The following is a 22614-nucleotide window of genomic DNA, read 5'->3' on the forward strand; positions in this document are numbered from 1 at the left end:
GAGCTGAATAAAAAATATTTGCTAGGGGGGAAATCACTGCTCTGAAATATTTTGGACCAAATTACACAAAGAGTTAGCAGTTTTATTTAAGTAGTTTGTTCAGGATCTGGGCGCAATCCTTCTTGAACAAAAAGTAGCTGGAGGGGGGCAACGGTTCTGGAAAGTTTAACTTTCTCCTTTAATGCTACTTGGAAGTCGGTTGGCTCAGTTGGTTAGAGCGTGGGGAGAGAGAGAGAAAGAGTGAGCCTTGCCAGGCAATATTCACCTAATACTTAAATTTAAAGCTTTATTTCATTGTTCACGCTATTTTTCAAAAACTGCCCTTGAGTTAAGTTAATAAAAGGCAACATAAACTGGCCCTGGGCTCTCTGGAAAGAATAAGGCCTTCTTCTTCTTCCTTAGGGCAACCACCATAGGAATGCTTAACCAATTGTTAGCATCCAGAGCATGAAAGGAATCTCGTGTGTAGAACACACAGCTGTGCCTTTGCTTCCATGTATATCAACTAAAGGATAGCATTTGGTTAATGTTGCCTTGACATGCGTATATCTGTAACTCAGAATGTCAAAACAAAATTTAAAAAAATTCCTTCCAGTAGCACCTAAGAGACCAACTAAGTTTGTCATTGGTATGAGCTTTCGTGTGCATGCACACTTCTTCAGATACACTGAAACAGAAGTCACCAAACCCTTATATATAGTGAGAGGGTGGGGAGGGGTAGTGGGAATGGGTGATTGCCTGATAGCTATGGCAAACCTGTCGACGACTGCAATTGGTCTTACAGGAAAAAGCAAGTGGTGGAATGGTTAAATATAGCTTTATCACATATAATGAGATAAGAATCCAATGTCTCTATCCAGATCAGGTCTCTCCATGGTTTTAAGTTTGGGAATCGCAGTATGGTTCCTTTTTATTTCAACAAGAATTGTACGTTCCCAGATTGTGACTTCATTTCCCTTAAACCTTTTGTTGTGTTTTCTTTCTTCTGTCCTAATTTATCAAGCCCTCGTATCTGCAACATGTATTTAAAAGGAATAGATATCAAACCAGATAGTCGTTTCCACAAGGGGAAGAGCTTAACATGCCTCAAACTGTGCTGCTGGGAGTTGCTGAAACCAAGCCAAAATCACTCCCAAAGCCATTAAGGAATGCACTTGCCCATCTGCCGTGAGATAACAAAACTCACATACTATTTTGCTCAGCGATGCTCCTGTTTATGAGGCTGAAGAGCAAGACTTGTCCAAATACCAACCCCAAGCTCTATAATTAACCTCAGTCCTGGTGCTAAAGATGAAACAGAGTGCTGGGTATTTCTTGGCAGGCATGCTGAAATGAGCGAGCCAGCAAGTGTCATCTGCGGCATGAAGTCAACTTGGCATAAAAGTAATGCAATATCAATACAGCTCTCCGAAAGATACTTCCTCAAACGAGGAGCATCCTTACAGCACCACGAGCTTTAAATGTGTCTCGTTTTTGGTGGGCACATTCCATAAAGCAGGAATCAAAAGTTATTTTTAATTTGATTTTTGCAGTTGCTTAGCAATAAATACCTAGGGGATGACTCTGTGGATTCATGGATAAGAGCATTGTGCCACTTAAAAGCTTGCACTCAAAAATAGAAATGGGGCCAGTAAAGTCACCGCTTTATCTCCTTCGTATCCCTCATTTCATTCAGTCGTAAAGTGGAAGAAACTTTCCATAACAGAGCAACCTGCTTGATTCGTTGCCTTCCAGATTTTTGGTTGAATGCTTTCATTTTTTTTAAAAAAAAGCATTTAACCAAAGTCACAGTGGATTTACCAGTTTTAGCTATGGCACGAGACCCCCAGGCCTTGAGTGACCAAAACTACAGTTAAAGCTATTTACTGTTTTACGTGTTGCATGAGACTTCTAATGTTTTTCATGTACAGAATGGCAAGGTTCGTTGATAGAAAAAGATTCGGTGATACTTACTAAAGACATCTCCTCGTGGTTTCTGAGGATCGATTGGTATCCTGTTGTCAACGGTGAATCCCTGCGGAGCTGTAGTTTCACTAGGAAAGTGCAACGGCTCTTTAGTTGTAAGTCGTGGTGTTTTTGTCGTTACAGGCTTGGGCGGAGTTGGGGGCGGTGTTGGGGGCCTTGTGACTGGTGGGAGTCTTGTCACTGGCTTCAGAGCTGGCCTTGTGGTTGCAGGCTTGGGTACAAACCTGGTAATTGGTTTGTGTGTCGGCCGCGTGGTTGGCTTTGGGCTGGGTCTCATTGTTGTCCTAAAAGGAGGCCTTGCTGTAGCTGGTGCATTAGGTGGTTTGATGGGATGCCTCTCACCACCAGTTTCAGGTATCCTATTTGTCATGCCACCGCTGCCTTTAGGAAAGGTTGTATTTCCCTTAAATACGGTATGTGGGCCAGATGGATCAATCATAACTTTTGGAATAGCTAGAGGGGGGGAAACATGGATGATGTTATCTCTCGATGCAAAGCATACCAAGGACACAATTGAAATATTCAGAACTTATGTTTGCTTCATGATTATATGCATAGCTGCCAAGTCTCCAATTTTTCGTGGGAAACCCCCATATTTTAAACCATTTCCCGCTGGCAGCCCAGATTGGGAAAAATCCCATAAATCCTCCGGATTTCTTACCTGCCAAGGAGGTTCCATTTTGGGTCCTGCCGCTGCCCGGTTTCCGGTGCCCAGACATGGGTAGCGCGGCACCGGAAGTCGCTTCTGTGCATATCCAGACATGCGTAGAAGCGACTTCCGGTGCCACTCTGCCCATGCCTGGCCACCGAAAATCGGGTAGAGCAGCACCGGAAGTTGCTTCTACGCATGTCTGGACATGCATAGAAGCTACATCCGGCATCGCCGGCGCCCGATTTCCGGTGCCCAGACATGGGTAGTGCGGCACCGAAAGTCGCTTCCACGCATGTACGGACATGCATGGAAGCGACATCCGGTGCCGCGCCTCTGCTGATCCCGCATTTTTCAGCGGGAGACTTGGCAGCTATGATTATATGAAAAGCATCACATTACTCACAGCTTTTGTTAATACCAGTTCCTCTCCTCCTCTCTTTTGCTTTTGAAATGTGATTGATAATATTGCTCATACACACCCTTTCATAATAATGAGAATGGTGTGCAAGGTTCAAGCTGATCAATGGTCCCTAGACTTTATTCCCACGGACCACTTGAAAATTGCTGAGGATCTTGGTGGATCCTGTTGCAGCAATTGTAACGTGCTGTGCTAGATGCTGTTTTTTCATGGTATTACCTGAATGAAGTTTGTGGACCGCTAGTCATCCACAGACCACAGTATGGGACCTGGCCTTTTCAGGGATGTGCTTGAAAACACCGAATCAAGTCTGACAGAACCATCACACCCAAGAACCCACAAACTGAGCACATGAAAAGCATATATGAATACCTCTGAAGTGAAGGAAAACTGTAAGTTTTGAAGAAGAACTATAAGTACAAGCCTATCTGGCTTAAATGTTAAGGTATTTATTCGGGGTGGGGTTAATTCTACATATATGAATTGGCTTAAGCTGCAGTGCCATAAGGCGTGAATTGAGTCCCTGATGCTGAAATGTGATTCTATACTTTGAAAGAGTTCCCCAGGGGAAGAGACTGGCACCTCTGCGGTTTCTGTAGGCCTAAATTACCCATGTTGTGATATAGCCCCATCCCACCAGGATAGTCCTGCATTGACAGAGCTAGGCTGCATGGTGGTGCTTGCTAAGCAACATCAGTAGGCTGTAGCAGCATTGGTGCAAGGACTCAAGCTGTCTCTGACCCTACTCTTAGGATGTACGCCAAAACATAGTGGAACACTTCTATTACCGTACTGGCCTGAATATAAGCCTCACTTTCCCCCCCAAATTCACGACCTTACTACTGTAAGCCAGGAGTGTAGGGCAAACAGCGGCAGGAGCACAGCAAAGCAGCACCCACCCTGCGCATAGTCCCCCGTCCTCTCCCCCAAGGCCAGGAAGGGAGAGAGCGAGGAAGGGGAAAGGCCGCTGACAATGCAGCCTATATTTGGAGTTTGGTTTTTTTCCCTTTCCCACCCTCCTATTGTAAAGTGCAACTTATATTCGGGCCATCACGGTACAACCTGTGTCTCCTGCGTCCTTGGCATTAGCCACTAGAAATGTGAAGCAAGGCTCTGGAGATTCACAATGCAATGTGAGAATTTACACAGCAGGTAAGTCCAGACTTTGTGTTATGTCAAACAAAGTTCCACTCAGAGTCAACCCATGTTCATTAATTTCAAAGGGTCATCTCTGGGTGATGTAATCGGGGTTGAAGGGAGGACATTTTTAGCAGCTTCTTCCTAGCAAGTATAACGTGCGCTTTTGTTGTCGTTTACAGGCTTCATCTATAAGGTAAATACAAATAGGCATCTAGCCTTGACATAGAATAAATAACAAATAACAATCTTTTCAGATGACTGAAAACACTTGGTGTTTTAAGAGCTATAACCACATCCTTACTTCCCCACAAAACTGAATAAACCAGCAAAGGAATTATTGTTAAGGAAGAGGATTTATCATTTGCTGCAACCGTTACATTGGTTATCTGTCATCCAAACGTCTAAGCGTTGAAGCCTCACTGCATTAGGAACGGTACAAAGACAGACAGAGACCATCCCTTACCCCACATTTCCCTCTGATATGCCATCTCAGAGAGAAGCACATTAAAAGGATCCTGTTCACCTCTGCCACGCGCCTCAGCTGAGCCAAAACCCGTCTCATTTTCAATAATATTGAAAGCTGGTGAAAGATTTAGCACTATCAGCAAGGCTATCAGTCGTGTTCTCGAAAGAAAAGACATCTTTGAAAATCACCTATTTGGATCCATCAAAGTCTTTCATGCAGGTTGCCCGACCAAATCAGGTTTCTGTGCAGTCCAACAATAACCACACTACCAATCTTGTTTCTTCACAATGACAAGCAAGCACATTTCTCATTCGCATGCGGGAAATCCATCCCAACAAGCAAAGCAAAAGAAGCCAGAAGCAGCTTCTCTTGCACAGATTCTCAGATCTCTCTTAAAAGCTAGTCACATGCTGTCAAAAGCAGGCAGGAAACACTATTGCTTCTATAACTTTATAAACTCTCTAACTTGACAAACTCAGAGGTGACTGTACCATGCAAAGTCCCTACAAGATTTCAACATGCTTAAGACAACAGGAAGGAGTCATTTGGGAACAGAATGTACAAATGCAGGGGTCTATAAAGTCATCTTTAAAGGTTTTCTTCCTTTCTCCTGTGTTTCTTGACATGTAACTATTTCCAGTGAAAACAGTGAACATACTATGCTTCCTTATATTGAATCAAACCATTGGTTCACCTAGCCAAACTTCTTTTCAGGTGGCTTTACCTCTCCAAGGTTTCAGAGGGCTACCTGAAATCCTAAGTACAAAGCATTGAATTTGGAGCTTCCTGCACTCTCTGCCACTTTAACTTGCCACATTGGCCAGGTTAAGCCAACGATTTCCAAATGTTCATTTAAAATCAAGCTATAATTAGAGGAGATGCTTCAAGGGAGGCTTCCTGAGATGGGCACTGAGGCCCTGAGCTGCTAAAAGCAACAGATAGTGCAAAGTAAGAAAATAGCTTTCAGCTGAAAGAGGGACTAGTGTGTACATGGCTGGGGAGACTTCTTAAGGAAGACCACATTGCTCAATACTTGAACTCTATAATGAAATCATAGAGACCCATGTGATCTGCTAAAGTTAACTACTGAGAATTACATATATATATATTTGCAATGCACACCATGACAGGAAAAGCATTAATAACAGTCAACAGGAAAAGGCTTAGGGAAGCAGACCATATTCCTAAGAAAAACTGCAGACTGCAAAACATTAAAACAATTAGAGCAATGTACAGAGATGTAACTACAAACTAGGACCACTGGCTTTTCATTCTAAAAACGAAAAGTGCGAGGAAATTTATTTTTACACTGGCATATCAAGGCTCATAAAACTTTAAATACACTATCCATTCCTTCAGAATTAGATGAGTGTGATGGCACGAGGATGCCTGGCGACGTTTCGGGATTTGGAATTCAAGAAGAAAATGATCATTACGTACTTATGCAGTTCATTCCGTCACCTCTGTATCCTTCTTTGCATTTGCATTTGTAAGATCCCTGTGTATTGTAACACTGTGAAAAACTCCCGCACTGATATTGGCCAAGTGTGCATTCATCTATGTCTGAAACGAAAAGCATTGCATGAAAACTCGTGTGATAGCAATCATAAGGCACATTTTAAAACTGAACATGGAGTCATCAATTATCATTCCCTTGCTTGCTGAAATAGTGAAGCAAATCAGGAATAGGTAATCTGTGGCCCTCCAGTTATTGATGATCTTCTATTATCCCTGACCATTGGGCGTGCTGACTGGGACAGATGTGAGTTGAAGTCTACCAACATCAGGAGGGCCACAGCCAGGATTTAGGTTTGATGAGGCCCTAAGCTACTGGAGGTAATGGGGCCCTTTATATCCAGCTGTCCTTTGTCAACAGCAAATTGTCGCTGTTTCCCCCCCTGCTGAATATATGCTATATGGTGATTTGTGGGCACCCTTTATATAGAAATGAGAAAACCAGTGATATTTTAGGGAGCAGGCTAGCAGGCAGGGCCTATTACTTACATCATAGGAGCCTACACGACACAAAACACTGTTGCTGTATTTAGTTTTTATTTTATTTGTTTTTTTATCTTATATTTTGAAAATGTACATCCAGTTTTATTTCTTTAAATTTTGGGGGGCCCCCAAGAGAGTGGGGCCCTAAGCTATAGTTTGTTTAGCTTATCCGTAAAACTGGCATTGGCCACACATTTCCCATCCCTGAAAGAATTGTATTTATATTTTAACATACTGAAACACCAATCGTGAAAATAAAAAGCACAAGTTGACAAGCGATTGACTTTATCGGTATTCTGAGGCCCAGCCCCAACACTTGATGTTGAAAATAGTCTTTGGAAGTAACCCTTCTGGCCACAGCAAATGCTTGCATATTTTTAGTAAATGGTTTTTAAAGAGGCATTGGAAATTCTGTAGGCAGGCAACTGAGAAGAAATGGCTGAGACATTTTAGGCCATTCTAATTATAACTTACAAGCGGGAAAGAAAATAAATATATGGTTTTTTTTATTTAAAAAAAACCTTACGTCTAGTAATTCGCTTCATGAAAACATCAACACACTTCCAAATGCATATTAGGATGGGCAAAGTCCACTCTATTCAAATTGTATTTGGTTGACTACGTGGTTCCTCCATAAACAGCTGGAAAAAATATTGGTTATTTACAGGAGTTTGGCCAATGTTTTGAGGATTCCAATCTTTGGGGTGAAAGTTTTAGGAAAGTTTTATGTCTTCCACTGAGTCTGAGCATTGATCCATCTAGCTCATTACTTTCATCATCATTATATTTAATTTATCTACCGCCCTTCATCCGAAGTTCTCAGGACAGGACACATTAACTGGCAGCAGCTCTCTAGGCTTTCAGGAAAGGGTATCTTCCAGCCTCATCTAGAGATGCTAGGAATTGAATCTGGGACTCTTCACATGCAAAGCAGATGCTCTAACCCTGAGATACAGCACTTTTGCTTTAAGCACGTTCTCACAGTTCCCCTCAGGAACTGTGGTGTGGGGTAGCTGAAGAAGCTGTTCAACACTCCTGTTTGTTGTCTAGTCCATGGGTAGGCAAACTAAGGCCGGGTGTGTGTGCGAATTTGGCCCAATCGCCTTCTAAATCCGACCCACGGACGGTCCAGGAATCAGTGTTTTTTTACGAGTAGAATGTGCCCTTTTATTTAAAATGCATCTCTAGGTTATTTGTGGGGCAAAGGAACTCGTTCATTTCCCCCCAAAAAATATAGTCTTCAGGTATACTGGACGGCCTCGGTGCAGTATACCTGAAGGAGCGTCTCCACCTCCATCATTCTGCCCGGACACTGAGGTCCAGTGCTGAGGGCCTTCTGGCGCTTCTCTCGCTGCGAGAAGCCAAGTTACAGGGAACCAGGCAGAGGGCCTTCTCGGTATTGGCACCTGCCCTGTGGAATGCCCTCCCACCAGATGTCAAAGAAAAAACAACTACCAGGCTTTTAGAGGACATCTGAAGGCAGCCCTGTTTAGGGAAGCTTTTAATGTTTAATAAATTATTGTATTTTAATATTTCTGCTGGAAGCCGCCCAGAGTGGCTGGGGAAACCCAGCCAGATGGGCGGGGTATAAATAAAAATTATTATTATTATTATTATCCGCCCCCCCAAGGTCTGAGGGACAGTGGACCAGCCCCCTGCTGAAGAAGTTTGCTGACCCCTGGTCTAGTCCAAGTTATGAAGCACTGGGCCCCTGTTTGGGTGCTGAAGCATGGAGGAGTGGGAGCTATCAGCAATTTCAACACCAGAAGCAGTGACGCCAGCTAGATGACTAACAACTGCTACCATAGGGCCGATGTTTGCTCAATGGCACATATCGTCTTCTCTCCTCAGGTGGGAGTGGAGCCTAATGCATTTCAAAAACCTCAGTAACAGATTGTTCAGTAGTGATCAGCAATAGCAATGTTCAGGATTTCTGTCGCCAAAGAGTTCTCTGCGCCTGAGCCTGCAATAAATCCGAATGTGGACCTTTATTTGCACAGGAATTGTTGGGGAGCTCACTGTGTTACCAAAAAGTTTGTTATATGCACGGGCCTTCGCAAGAACGAAATCCTGCTGACAGGTCATAGATTATTTTAATGGATAAGGCCTACGTTAGCTATTTCAGGACTTTGCAAATTAGTTCACTGTGAAGAGCTTGTGCAGCAGCTATAAAAAATCTTTCCCTTCCACAGCCTCTTATCCCCTAAATCTCAGTAAATCTTAAATTAGTATTCTACCACACGCAAATCACATTGGAATCTGTCTCCGTTTTAAGCAGGCTGATTGGGAACGAGAAAAACTCATGACCATCGAGATGAGGTATCGGCTGTAATGCCAGTTACAGTGGGATCACAATGCTTTTAAAAAATTTAGCACTGAAGTAACTCTTAAGGAACTGAAGACAACTTCTGTGCAATTACAGAAAAACAGGGACTATGCCAGGCATCCCCAAACTTCGGCCCTCCAGATGTTTTGGACTGCAATTCCCATCTTCCCCGACCACTGGTCCTGTTAGCTAGGGATCATGGGAGTTGTAGGGCAAAACATCTGGAGGGCCGCAGTTTGGGGATGCCTGGACTATGCAGATTTGTCGATGTGCTGTCTGAACCGCTTTAGCCACCTCAGAGGAGTTTGTGGGCTTTGTAGTATTATCCCCAACCTCAAAAATGGGGCAAGTAATGGAGGCAACAATCCCAGCCCAATGTGAGGCAAAGTTTCTGTATTCTAAGGATGGAACTACACATTATGGGAGATATAGACCTGCATAGCTGCAACCAATTAAGTGGAGCTGTGCTGAAGATGCAGGGCTACTGTGTTTTAGGGTGATGGGTCTCATGATGGGCTGTTGTGCACATCACAGAAGGGAAGACTGCCATTGCCTCCTGTAATAAGTAGGCAGATTTGGAGTAACGTTATATTTTGCACACAGTTTTCTTCTAGGAATGCTTTTGTGATAAGCTCATTTCATTACCGTAGCACTGGTATTTGCCTCCAATGTACATCAAATCAAATCCTTTATGGCACTTGCAAATGTAGCTTCCAAAAGTATTGACGCACTTCCTGAATCGAGGACAGGTAACTCTCCCAGTGGCACATTCATCCACATCTACAAGTAGAAATCCATTAATTTCACCAAAAGGTTTAATCATAGTACACCCACAAGTATGTTCATGCGAGAAAACCAGAAGGTCAAAAATACTTTTTGGAAACCTCAGAGCCTAAGGCAGGCATCCCCAAACTGCGGCCCTCCAGATGTTTTGGCCTACAACTCCCCTGATCCCTAGCTAACAGGACCAGTGGTCAGAGATGATGGGAATTGTAGTCCAAAACATCTGGAGGGCCGAAGTTTGGGGATGCCTGGCCTAGGGCTTGCCGATCAGAAGGTCGGTGGTTCGAATCCCCCGACAGGGTGAGCTCCTGTTGCTCGGTCCCAGCTCCTGCTAACCTTAGCAGTTCGAAAGCATGTCAAAGTGCAAGTAGATAAATAGGTACCGCTACAGTGGGGTCCATGGTGCATGGGGTCACGAAGAGTCGGACACAACTAAACGACTAAACACCAACAACAGTGGGGTGGTAAACGGCATTTCCATGTGCTGCTCTGGTTCGCCAGAAGCAGCTTTGTCATGCTGGCCACATGACCTGGAAGCTGTACGCCGGCTCCCTCGGCCTATAATGCGAGATGAGCGCCGCAACCCCAGAGTCGGTCACGACTGGACCTAATAGTCAGGGGTCCCTTTACCTTTACCTTTTTATGCTCAACTTCTCTGTCTCTTCCCACCCATTTCTCCAAGGCTCCCCCCTCCCAAACTAAGGTCACATGCAAGACTTCCTTTTGTGCCACATTTCTAGGCACAGGACTGGACTTTAAAGCTCTGTGTCTGAGAGTTTTATTGTCCCAGAGTTTTCCCTGGGGAAATCCATGTTATACTGCTGAATCAGAGCAAAAGAAAACCAGATTTTTTGCAGATTGTTGTTTGCTCTGATTCAGCAGTAAGACGCAGGTCTGCACAGGAAAATGCCAGAACCATAAAACAAACAAACCCACAAAGCTTAGACATAGAGCTTTAAAGCATCTGTAAAACTGGATATAGGAGTAACACAGTTCAGTTTTGTTTCCCAAACCTGAATAAATTTTAGCATAGTATACAGTTACCCATGTGATTTTTGGGGAAGTACTGATTGTAGGAGAAACTTGAGGTGCGTTAACAACAGTTTTTGTTGGGGGGGCAGTAAGGGGAAGATGCAAAGCCTCAAACCCATGCTTAAAATAGGTGGTTTGTTATAGTCTGAAAGTTGTCCGACACATTTCAAGAACGATCAATCCTGGGGCAAAAGGTCTTCATATATATTACTCTGCTGAACCAGTTGAATAAACTCACTTGGGGAACATTCCTTCAGTCATTAAAATGTTCTTTCACAAAAATATTTCCTGAATGAATTGTTTCTGCCGAAGTACCAGGGTAAGAGATACAGTGACCCTTTGCTCCTGAGAAGATCATTCTCAAAATGTGTCAGGCAGTATTTTCAAAACTCCACTCTGAGACTTTGACCTTCCCCTCCCCACCCCCCCAGTGCTGATGTGCATCAGTTCATGCACTATTAGATATTGCCTTTAATTTTAGTTAAAAGTCACTGGGTGAGCTCACACAAAACACCCATGTATCGTTTGGTGCCGGGACATGGCCCTCCAGATGTTGCTGTACTCCAACTTCCATCAGCCCCAGAGCCAGCATGGCCAAGATTGAGGGTTTATAGGATCTGTAATCCAGCAACATCTAGAGCAGGCATAGGCAACCTTGGCTCTCTAGATGTTTTGGAACTACAACTCCCATGATCCCTGACCACTGGCCCTGTTAGCTAGGGATCATGGGAGTTGTAGTTCCAAAACATCTGGAGAGCCAAGGTTGTCTATGCCTGATCTAGAGAGACACATGGCACCCACCCTTAGTTTCGCTGTATCCAGGCTGATCAAAGTGTCAGCTCATGTGCTTCTCCCCTGCAACATATAACCTAAGTTGCCTTTGCAGATTACAAAGTGGCAGCAGGATTGCCAACTTTTTAATTAGCTATGCTCTTGTTAGTTTATGAGGAAAAAAATAAGTTGGTGAAGGCTGCACTTGGGAGTAAGCTTCCTTGATCACAGTGCAAGTTACTTTCAAGTACACACACAGAAAGGATAGGCAACAAAATACAGAGACTGTCTCAGGTAAAAATGGGCAGTTTTAAGCACGTGCTATTAGGGTGTGTACACCTTCGGGGTGAAGTCAAACCATTGGAGAGTTCCAGTGCCTGCTGTCGCTGTAGAGACCAATACAGGAGAGACATGTTTTGTTGCAGCTGGGGCAGATGACAGCATGTAGCATGGCGTTTTTTTCTCTGCACTCCTCCCAGTGATCACTCCTTCTCTGGTGACTGCTGTGGATACATGATCTGACTGACTGTCTCCAGGCACTGTGGTCATTTGCAAGGGTGTCAGCTCTGCACGTGTTGTCAGCTATCATGTCGCATTTGCGGACATCTTTGTAATGCAGGGTTGGTCTGCCAAGGGACCTGGTGCCTGAAGCCAGCTCCACATGGAGCACGTCCTTGGGGATCTGTTCTGTGGACATGACCAAGCCAGTGTAGATGTCACTGAGTCAGGAGTGTGAAGATGCTGGGAATGTGAGCTTGGGAGAGCACATTTTTGTTTGAGGCTCTGTCCTGCTATGGTATCCCCCAAATCATCACGATGCAGCACATGTGGAAGGCATCAAGGCGTCGCTCCTGGTGAGTGTAAGCTGCTTACGACTCACTTCCATAGATGTCTTGCCTCCCACCCACCAGTGCCAATGGGCAACAACAACCACTCCTGCCCAGAATTTCCCAGTGCGCATGAAAGGGAGAAATAACACGCTTACAACTTTTGACTTACCTACGCAAGTTCTACCATCAGGAGCTAGTTGCAAGCCTGGGGAAGGACAACGGCACCGAACCTCCCCTTTCACGACATCACAGCCGTACTGACAGTTTGCCATTGAACACGAGAGAGCGTCTGTGGGAACATCATACAAATGAAATTATTTCTTATCAACAACAACATTTCAGAGGCTTTGTGAGATTGGGCAAGGGAGGTACAGCTCAGTGGTAGAGCATTTGTCTTGCCTGCAGAAGGTCTCAAGTTTAATCCCTGGCATCTCCAGGTAAGGCGGCGAGAGATCCCCTGCCTGAAACCCTGGAGAGCTTCTGCCAGTCAGTGTAGGCAATATGGAGTTAGGTAGACCAATGGTCTGACATACAGCTTCCTATATTCCATTTTATCAAGGTGATCCAATATAAAATTGCACAGCAGAGGTAACAGGAAAGGTTTTGTTTGATCTTGCCTACTTTGTGCAGGAACCATCCTCAATCTGGTGAACCTCCAGGTGTTGCTGGACTAAGACTGCCATCATTCTTGACTTCTGGCCAAGCTGGAAGGCGCTGATGGGAGTTGTAGTCTAAAACAACTGCAGGGCACCCAGTTGGAGAAGGTTGTTGTACAGCAAAGCTCCAGTATAGAGGGAGTCCATTATTCAAATGACCACCCTATCCTGTGGTGATTGTAATTGTCTGTAATCTTCTGCCAAACAGTCCCAGGTAGTGATATGGGGAAAACATGCGACAGAATGGCAATATCTGTAGCCACCCTATGACTTTCTGTACATTGAAGTTACTCAAGAGGTTGGCTGCTGGGTTTTTGCAGAATGGATCTTTCAGTGAACTGACTAATGAAAAGCAATTTCCATTCTTAGGAGAAACTGGTATGCTCTTATCTGAAACCCTCCTTCTAAAATCTAATCTCTTGGCTGTAGGGAAGGTTCTGTCATTCCCTCTCCCATTCTTGGTGTGGTGAAGTATTCAAAATATTCACTTTTGTAAAAGGAAGGAAGAACCTGGCCACTGAGGAGTTTCCAAACACTGTTTCCAAACACAGAAACCAGCAGGCACCTGACAGTTTTAGTGAGTTCCGTTTACATTGTACAGTAACACACAGCCAGGTATGTTGCAGCTCTCGCCGAGAACAACATTCCCAAATGAGCTGATTGTGAGTAAAAGAGAGGCTGTGCATGTGTGTCTCGTAGAAATTCAATTTCTGCGTACTCCAAAATTAACTGACCTGATCCACATCACCCAGACAAATATGTGAATTGGAAGCTACAGTAATTGTCCTTCCTACTTCTCCAAATATTGCCTTTCAGTTCTTGGCTCAAAAACCCAAACCAAAATGCACCAAGAATGTAGATTTTAAGATAAAATAAATTTTGAAATGCATGCATTGACAAAGTACAGTAGAACTTAGTTACATACAGCTCGTGGCAAAGTACATGGGCTGTATATAACTAAGTTCTACTGTGAGTAGGGTCATTGAAATTAAAGGACCTAAGTTAGAGTGGCTGGGGAAACCCAGCCAGATGGGTGGGGTTTAAATAATAAATTATTATTATTATTATTATTATTATTATTATTATTATTAGAAATGCCATTTAATTTCCGTTGGTCTACTCTGCTTATGACTGACATTGGATACAACCCCATATTTACACACACACACACACACACACACACACACACACACACACACACACACTGTATTCAAATACTAATTTATATTTTTCATGCGATTCCTTTTTGAAACAGAATAGATTTATTTATGAACATGGGCTGCAAAGAAACTGCTCTGTCCATCCCATATATCTTGCAATAATAAAATGGGATGAAATATTCCATTTTTATTGTTTGCTTTTCCAGTTTAGCACACAGTTCATCCTTTACTCATGGCAAGGTTTTCTTTAATCAGTTTAAAAAAACCAACCCTAAGCAGAAGGGTCTTGACTTACTGGAACATGATCCATCTGGCATAAGCATGTATCCATTGAGACAATAACACTTGTAGCTGCCATAGGTATTCATGCACCGGTGTTTGCATGGTCTTGGTTTCAGACCACACTCATTGAGATCTAAAAAGGGCACAGAGGGGAGGAATCAAAAACAGAGCAGGCATTGCATATTGGCATCTTTAGAATCGCAGAAGATGGTAGTGATAGAGTTCTCTTAAACCAGACCAGCCTTGATCCTAAAATGCCCCTTGCAATATATCCCCATACCTACATATAGTCAGAAGGACAGTCTGTTTGCAGTACTTCCAATCCCATAACAATAGAGGCAATGCACACTCCCCACTTCCATCCCACATCAATTATCCCTGCCTGTGTAGCCGTAGTCAAGGCTTTTGCTGGCACCAGACTTAACCTGCATCAGTATAAACAATTCATAAGGTCTGGGCTGGTGTCAATCATCATCATTATTAAAGCTGACTGGTTGGGGAGAGGATGAGTTTTAAGTATGGAGTGTATGGTTCAGCGTCCCTCAGAACAGGGACAGGAAACCTTTGTCTGTCAAGGGCCACATTCCCACAGGGCTAATCTGTCGGGGGCCACCTGCCAGTGAATCAAAGTCAGCATGGGATGGGGCCAGAATCAAAAGTGTGTGGAGTCATCCCTTTTCTCTTTCTGCCATTTGCTCTTCTTTTCTGCCATCCCCTCCCTCCCTCCCTCCCTCCCTCCCTCCTCTCTCTCTCTCTCTCTCTCTCTCTCTCTCTCTCTCATCCCTTTTCTTTCTCTCCTTTTCTGCCACACCTTCCATTTTTTTTATCTCCCTCTTCCACCACCCCACTCCCAACAGACTGAAGGGAGAAGGGCAACTTAATTTTTTCCAGAATATTTTTAGGACTGACATTCTATCAGTCCTAGGATAGATTTTGGCTATAGATAGGCACGTATGACTCGACTGCTCCACTTCCTTTAAAATCAAGTCCAGCTAAACTCTATAGGTTAGAAAGCAGATATTAAGTGAAGAACATAATCTAAACCCAGTAGATAGAGTAGGTTCATATCTGTTTCTCTCCCAAATAATGCAGTGGCTTAGTAAAACTAAATCCCAGTCCACCTGTTGTATTGTTTGCATCATTCTACTGAGCTTTGAATCTGACACCATCTGGCATAATATATTTTGGTACTCAAGTGTAATGATATTGGCTAGCTATTAGTGGCATAGTCTAAGAATAAAGTGCACATACTTTAAGTGTTTCTGCTGGGAAGTGTATTCATACTTTGTTCCAGGAAGCCTCTATAAGTTGCTGGATTTTAATTAAATATGTACAAAATATTTTCGCTGGCTTTACTCGATCGCTTCACCAGCAAGACAGTGCGAGCATCTAGTATAGTGCTAGAGTTTTGTTTAATGTTTTGAGATTCTCTTCTTGCAAAACATTCTAGAAACTTTAGGAAGATCCTTAAGGTCACATTTGTTTCCCCACCACTGGTGTTCCATTCACTGGCCAAAAGCAATACAAGGGGCTTAATTAAGGGTCTCCATTATAATTCCATTAAATCTAAACAAACATTGTGTGATTCCTTCCCTTCCGCAGCCTTAGCTTCTTCTGGGAAATGGTTTACACTTTCAAGCTATATTTGTAACAGCTTTCCCTCTGCCTTGTTTTGAACACATAGTACACGGGCAAGTCATCAAAACCCTTTTACAGTTGTTGTGGGTAGTTTGTTGTTCTTTTTGCACATTTCTTATCATATCAGAAGCATATTCGATATGTCTGTGTAGCAGGTTTTGCTCTGTGACATTTCTCTCAGTGGTTTTCTCTTCCATTTGAACTAGCTAGGAAATGCCAATGTTTGCATGTGCCTTGTGAGTACCAGGTATGCTGAAACGATGCAATGGACACCTGAAAAATACATCACCCGGAACTACCTTAGCGTAGTTGCATGGGGTGGCTGAAAATGTTGATGGACCTCGGCTACCACAGACCCTAACCAGAGGCCATACTGGCTCAGACCGATGGGAGCTGGAGTCCACAAACATCAGGTTTCCCTTCCCTGTTTTAAAATATATTCTCCACTTCTTCAACCATGGCACAGCTTCCTTTCTTGAGAGGGAAATGGCTTCCATCAGTGGGGCAGTGAGAGCAACCACTATTTTCTCCAACCATGCCCCTGGAATGATAATATATCATGACTGAATCAGAGAACTAGACACTTTAAAGAGGGACATGCGCCCTGTGACACTCTCAACTTTCATCAACCCTGACCACTGGTCACGTTGGCTGGAACTGATGTCCAACCACATCTATAGGGCACCATGTTGTCTACTGGTACCCTGGTGTGTGAAATCATTTCACAAATGTTGCACTGGAGAAATGTATATATTTCTCCAGGTCAACAAATAATCCTTTCAACTGTCCTGTAAGTTAGATCACTATGATTATCCCTAAATGCCAAAGAGGGGGTGTGTGTGTGTACGAGGCTAAAAGAAAGAGAGCAGCAAAGAGAGAAAGGGCCATATATCTTCACGGAGGAGAACAGTGTTTAGCCAGGAATTTCCTGGGTGTTTAAACAACTCAATCTCTTAGCCACTACACTTCACAACTCATTTTACATATGGTTTTATATTTTGATGTTTAGGTTGAGGACTGTTTATTACTGAGCAGGTTCAGGCTAACATTAACATTTAGCTTGGAGTCAGAGAAATGCAAGACTCTTAATAAATTGGCACGCACATGCTATGTTTGCTGAAAAGGTCAGGAAACGTCATCTTTTGTCTATTTTTTATTTCACGGGCTCTCTAAACATTTCACTTAGCACAATTTCTCTCTGGACAAAAGAGGGGAAGAAGTGTAACCCAGCAGTCTGAATCTTCTCAGATGAAAAGTTTCAAAGACTTTGCAGAATCTTTTCACAACATCTATCGCAACCCTCCTTGCTTCTTTGCTCTTTGCAAAACTTTTAATGGGAGTTAAGAGGTTTTTTGTTTTTTTAATGAACCCACTTATACTCCTCTCTGAGATTTCCGTTCATTAGTTCAAGTTAAACAATTCAACAATGATGCTGTTCACACTCATTGGGGGGGGGGGGTAGACAACCAACAACAACAATAACAATGATGCTAGAATAGTGTCACCGTCAAAGCTGCATACTGAAAAGCTTTTAGAGCAGGTTGGATGCTGCAGCACTTTGGAAAAGCAGTCTCAGATATAAGCGCAGGCTGCTAAGCTTGGACATCACATTGCAAGAAGAAAGACAGTTAATGTGAACACATGAAATACTCCAGAAAGACAATTGCTTGTGCGCTGCTATATTTGCATGAGAGCTACGAAGAGATAAGCGAGACTCCTCCTACAATAATGTGGTGTGCTGTATGTAATAATGAAATATTGTTTGCTCTTGAGGATATAATTGCATCCCTACTTTTCATTATTGGTCTGAAGCTGCTTCCAGACATGCATTCCGGGTCAGCATCGGGAGCTGGCATCAAGGGATACCTGCAAAGTACCACAACCTGTTGGGTGCCCATCTCTAGGCCCTGGAGGTGCCAAATCCTGCGGCTCTTTTTCTTTGCTGTGTCTACCTGTTCACCTGCTGTCTCTAAGCATGGAAGCAGTGACAAGGGTGATGCAAAGGTGGAATGGACCCAGGGGAAGAAGACAAATTGGCAGCAATGACAATGAGGAGGAGGAGAGCCCCCTCAGAGAGGTGAGTCCCCTAAAGGAAGCTTCTTGCCCAAGGCCCACCCCCAAAAACTAGCACTGTGTCCTCTTTTCACACAATTAACTCTGCAGGTTCCCAGTGTGTGGAGGTGACAAGTGTAAGGAGGACACAGCCTGGGGCTGTTAAAAAAAAAGCATAGGGAGAGATTCATGTCACACCTTGTGTCACATAATTCCATCCAACAAATGGCTTTGACACTACTGAGAAGACCAGAGGAGGAGATGATATAGTGTGAATTGCAGGGGGAAGGGCAATGGTCACAATTTGTCAGCAATAGGTGATCCTGGACTGAAGTGTGGGTACGATTTTCCCAACAACAAAAACACCCGCTTGAGCAACATCACCCTTCTCTTGACCTCCTTTTGCAACCACCACCAAGGAGCCCTAGCCAAAATGCAGCACTGCTCAGGAGCTTTCAGATTTTGACCGTCAACTTCAAACTGTACTGTGCCAGCGAGCATCGCAAACAATCAGAAGCAAGGATCTGTGTGGCTTGCTGCAACTTTTAAGAATTAGTTGTTGCAGGCTCTGTCTTGAAAGACAGTGGAGTGGGCCTCTGGGGGGTGAAGTCAAATCGCTGTTTTAGCAGTACTGAAGTGGCCTCCCTGGGGTGCAAGCCTGGGCAACGTGTTTAGAGGTCCTCAGCTGCCCAGGCAACAAGCCCCCCCCCTCAGCCTCTCTGATTTGGTCCAAAGGAAAGCAAGGCAATATGTTTGGTACCAGCTTGGCTGCAGGAGTTGCCAGAAGGAGGCGTACAAGATGCCATCCGTTTGGGGGACTCCAATCCAGATTTGTGCAGAGTTTACTCCTTTCCCTTTTCTTCTCCTGAGGCTACCCCACAAGGCAGTGGAGATTTAGGATCAGAGTTTTCCTGCTCCTAGATGGGCTATCTTCCCAGGTTGATGCACCCCATCTGCTCCTTGCTTCCCTCTACAGTGCGTGCAGAAAATGCCTTCTCGACCGTTGTTCTAATACCAGGTCAAGTTATTTAACCATCCATCCCAGTGCTGTCTTCTCTGCCTGGGAGTGGCTCAGCAGAGTCTCAGGAAGAGACCCTTTTCATCCTCTGCTGCTCGACCCTGGCATCTCTAGGGAAGAATAGAAATACTCCTGCTTGAAACCCTCAGGGGCCATTCCCAGTCAGTGTAGGCCAGGCACCCCCAAACTGCGGACCTCCAGATGTTTTGGCCTACAACTCCCATGATCCCTCGCTAACAGGACCAGTGGTCGGGGAAGATGGGAATTGTAGTCCAAAACATCTGGAGGGCCAAAGTTTGGGGATGCCTGGTATAGGCAATAGTGAGATGGATCAATGATTTGACTTCAGAAACGGCAGCTTCTTAATGTCTACTTATGCTCCTAACTGGAGATTCAGTAACTGAACATGGGTCATTCTGCATGCAGAACATGTGCTCTGCCACTGAGCTATTATTAATATTAATGCCTATGTCAGGATGGCATGTAATGCTGTAAGTTGCAAGGCTGCCTATATTGGCCATGTCTCACTGCCATTCCCACAGTACCTGTTATATGTTTTACATACATTAAACATCTAACCCAGACATTAATATCTGTGTCAGAACTACCCCCATATTAATTATTATTAAATAAAATTATTCATCCTATTTCAATCAGACTGTTTCCTTAACCAATGCAGGATTTGGGTTTTCTTGTGTTTTGTTTTTAGTGCTTTGGTATTTTATGGATTTGTAAGTTGCTTTGAGACTTAGTGAAAAGTGATGAATAAATGTAAACAACAACAACTCTGGCAACAGGCTGTTTTCTTGGTTTAAAAAAGAGCTTAGAAAAAGCAGCATGTATCGTAAAAGATCTGAGTAGGAAGGGAACCATGAGAGCAAGTGAAGAGAATTGTCTAAGGTCAAGCCTTTCCAGGAGAGAGAATTGCAGCCTCAAGGAAGTGTCAAAGCTTGGTCACTTTGCATGCCAATTATATTGCAGGCTGGGCTTTCACGTGGCAGCCAAAACAAGTTCCTTGTCCTTTCAGCACACTTGCAAGAGGTTTCATGGTGGGGGTTTAAAGCCGTGCAGGTGGAAGGAACGCACCACCTGAAGTAAAGGATTGTCCTCACCCCTCCACGGGAAATGTGTTGCATGATGATCTGGAGGGCTGAAAAAATGTGGTTCACTGGGCCAGTCGTGTGAGGTTGCATATGGGTGGTCAGCTTCACATGTTGAGGAGAAGGCATAGCAGAAGTCAAAAGACTGAGACCCAGTAAAACAACATGGCAGTGTATTATCTCAAACACCTGTATGTGCAGGCATGGAGCTCTGGATCAGGAGAATTTTAGGCATATCCCGTTATAGACCTTCACACTGAACACCAAACTACAGATTGCACATGAAAAGTCTTTTGCATGTAACTTGTGCTTCCCTCCTAACCCAGAGGTGGAAGTGGGGAGAATCAGCAGCTATGCATGGCTGTTTAACCCTTTCTTTGCATACAGATTCTGTCCACCCAGTATTCTCTCCCTCCCCAACAGTTTAAAATCATTTCCTCTGTGGTAATTCCAAAAGCAGAGAGGACACTAGCTAGTGGGTGAGTGGCCTGCCCTCGGGGAAAGCTGTTGCAGGGAAGAATTAGTGACCGCAGGCCAGTAAACTTCTCAGTCTCCCCACCAGCTGACCCTCTTCTGCAAACATCCACCCATGGCTCCACATGGCTGCTATCTTAGCCAGTAGTGCACCAATGGATCCACGGGTTTGCCTCCTGGTTCTACAGCAAGATTTGTCGAAGTCCTGCTGATTCTTTGAACTGTGACTATTTCAGATTATTAGTTTTTCAAGTGAAATGTAAGCGACCACTTATATGTCATAAAAAGAGGAAATGCATCACCACCACCACCATCATAAAAAAGGAATGACACTATAAATAGAATGCAATAGAACTGCAGAGTTGGAAGGATCATCTAGTCGCAACCCCCTGCAATGCAGTAATATGCAGCTGTCCCATGTGGAGATTGAACCTGCAACCTTGGCATTATCAGCACCCATGCTCTAACCAACTGAGCTCTCTCCCACAGGATTACTAGAAATCAAGTAGAAATCCAATACGTCTTGTGGTGGGGAAGTCTGTTACCAGGTAACCTGTGTGCCTGCTTAGTCTATTCTCCAGGGGTGAATGGCTGGTAGGCAACTTCAAGACCCCCACTCTCCATTCTTCTGACTGTCTTTAAGCCAGACATGGGCCAGTCAAATAGAGGACTGTCCTCTGCAAAGTAAGATACATGGCTACCATACATATGTGTTATGGCAAAAACAAATGTGAAAGTCACTGAGAAAGTACAGGTTAGATTTTCTGTTTTATAAATGGACTTTGGCTACTCACTCAGTTTACTATACAATCCTATGAGAACATCTACGCATCTGGCCTCACTTCAGGTAAAGGTGTCTAGGATTATAGCCTTAGGCAGCAGATCTAATGCACACCCTCTACCCTTAAAGGTAAAGTTACCCGTGACCGACTGGGGTTGCGGCGCTCATCTTGCGTCATTGGCCGAGGGAGCTGGCATACAGCTTCCAGGTCATGTGGCCAGCACGACAAAGCCACTTCTGGCGAACCAGAGCAGCACACAGAAACACCGTTTACCTTCCCACTGTAGCGGTACCTATTTATCTATTTGCACTTTGACGTGCTTTCGAACTGCTAGGTTGGCAGGAGCTGGGACTGAGCAATGGGAGCTCACCCTGTCACAGGGATTCAAACCGCCGACCTTCTGATTGGCAAGCCCTAGGCTCAGTGGTTTAACCCACAGTGCCACGTGAGTCCCACCCTCTACCCTTAGGACTCTACATATCCACCACAGCATCCACAGCCCAGTTGCTCACAGTATCAGCTGCGAGAAGTGGGAAATTTTAATGTCTTCAGCTCAGCGAAGTAGGGGAAAGGAGAAGAATTTGGAAGTCATGTATGGCCTTCCAAGTGCAATCAATTAATTAATGCAAGCAATTGATCACATAAACATCATAATTTCATTTCAGAGTTCTGTGTTTAGTGTGCAAGAAATGGAAATAAATGTTAAATGTCCTGCCTTACAAAAAGGAATTGTCTTCTACTTGTTAATGAGAAGACGCTTAAGTGTGTTTAACACACAAACACTTGCACATATGTAAAACTCTGTTATAAAGGGAATGCACAGGAATTGTAGCCTTTTGGGATTATGACAATTATAAATGCACTGAAAATAAATTGCCACCGACAACACCATCTGGTTAGAGCTGGACAACTCCATCCGATCTCATTTCCAGCAAGAGAACTTTTATTTGATGAAGGTGTGATAATAATTTGGGTAGACGTTTCCAATTCAGGAAAGGCCATTCATATTATAAAATGACATTGACCTATAATAGAGCCAGGCAGTGGATGCCAAAGAAAGCAACAGTAATT

The 22614-nt window shown here is 44.0% G+C and overlaps 1 protein-coding gene across 6 annotated transcripts in view; it reads right to left on the reverse strand.

The window, feature by feature from the left end:
* Positions 1-22614, reverse strand: part of NPNT (nephronectin) — a 68577-nt gene that overhangs the window by 10820 nt on the left and 35143 nt on the right. For 2 of the 6 annotated variants that reach the window (XM_035111820.3, XM_035111819.3), the window contains 6 exons: positions 20300-20392; positions 14493-14612; positions 12551-12670; positions 9611-9745; positions 6082-6204; positions 1954-2418 (listed from right to left, as the gene is read on the reverse strand). In XM_035111820.3, the coding sequence (XP_034967711.3) occupies positions 1954-2418; positions 6082-6204; positions 9611-9745; positions 12551-12670; positions 14493-14612; positions 20300-20392 (1056 nt within the window). Of the gene's footprint in view, positions 1-1953; positions 2419-4638; positions 4756-6081; positions 6205-9610; positions 9746-12550; positions 12671-14492; positions 14613-20299; positions 20393-22614 lie in introns of all 6 variants that reach the window. The other 4 variants (XM_035111823.3, XM_035111821.3, XM_088660483.1 and 1 more) reach the window with 3 other exon arrangements.

This window comes from Zootoca vivipara, chromosome Z1, assembly GCF_965207765.1.
Source record: "Zootoca vivipara chromosome Z1, rZooViv2.hap1.1, whole genome shotgun sequence".
In the NCBI taxonomy this organism is placed as follows: Eukaryota; Metazoa; Chordata; class Lepidosauria; order Squamata; family Lacertidae; genus Zootoca; species Zootoca vivipara.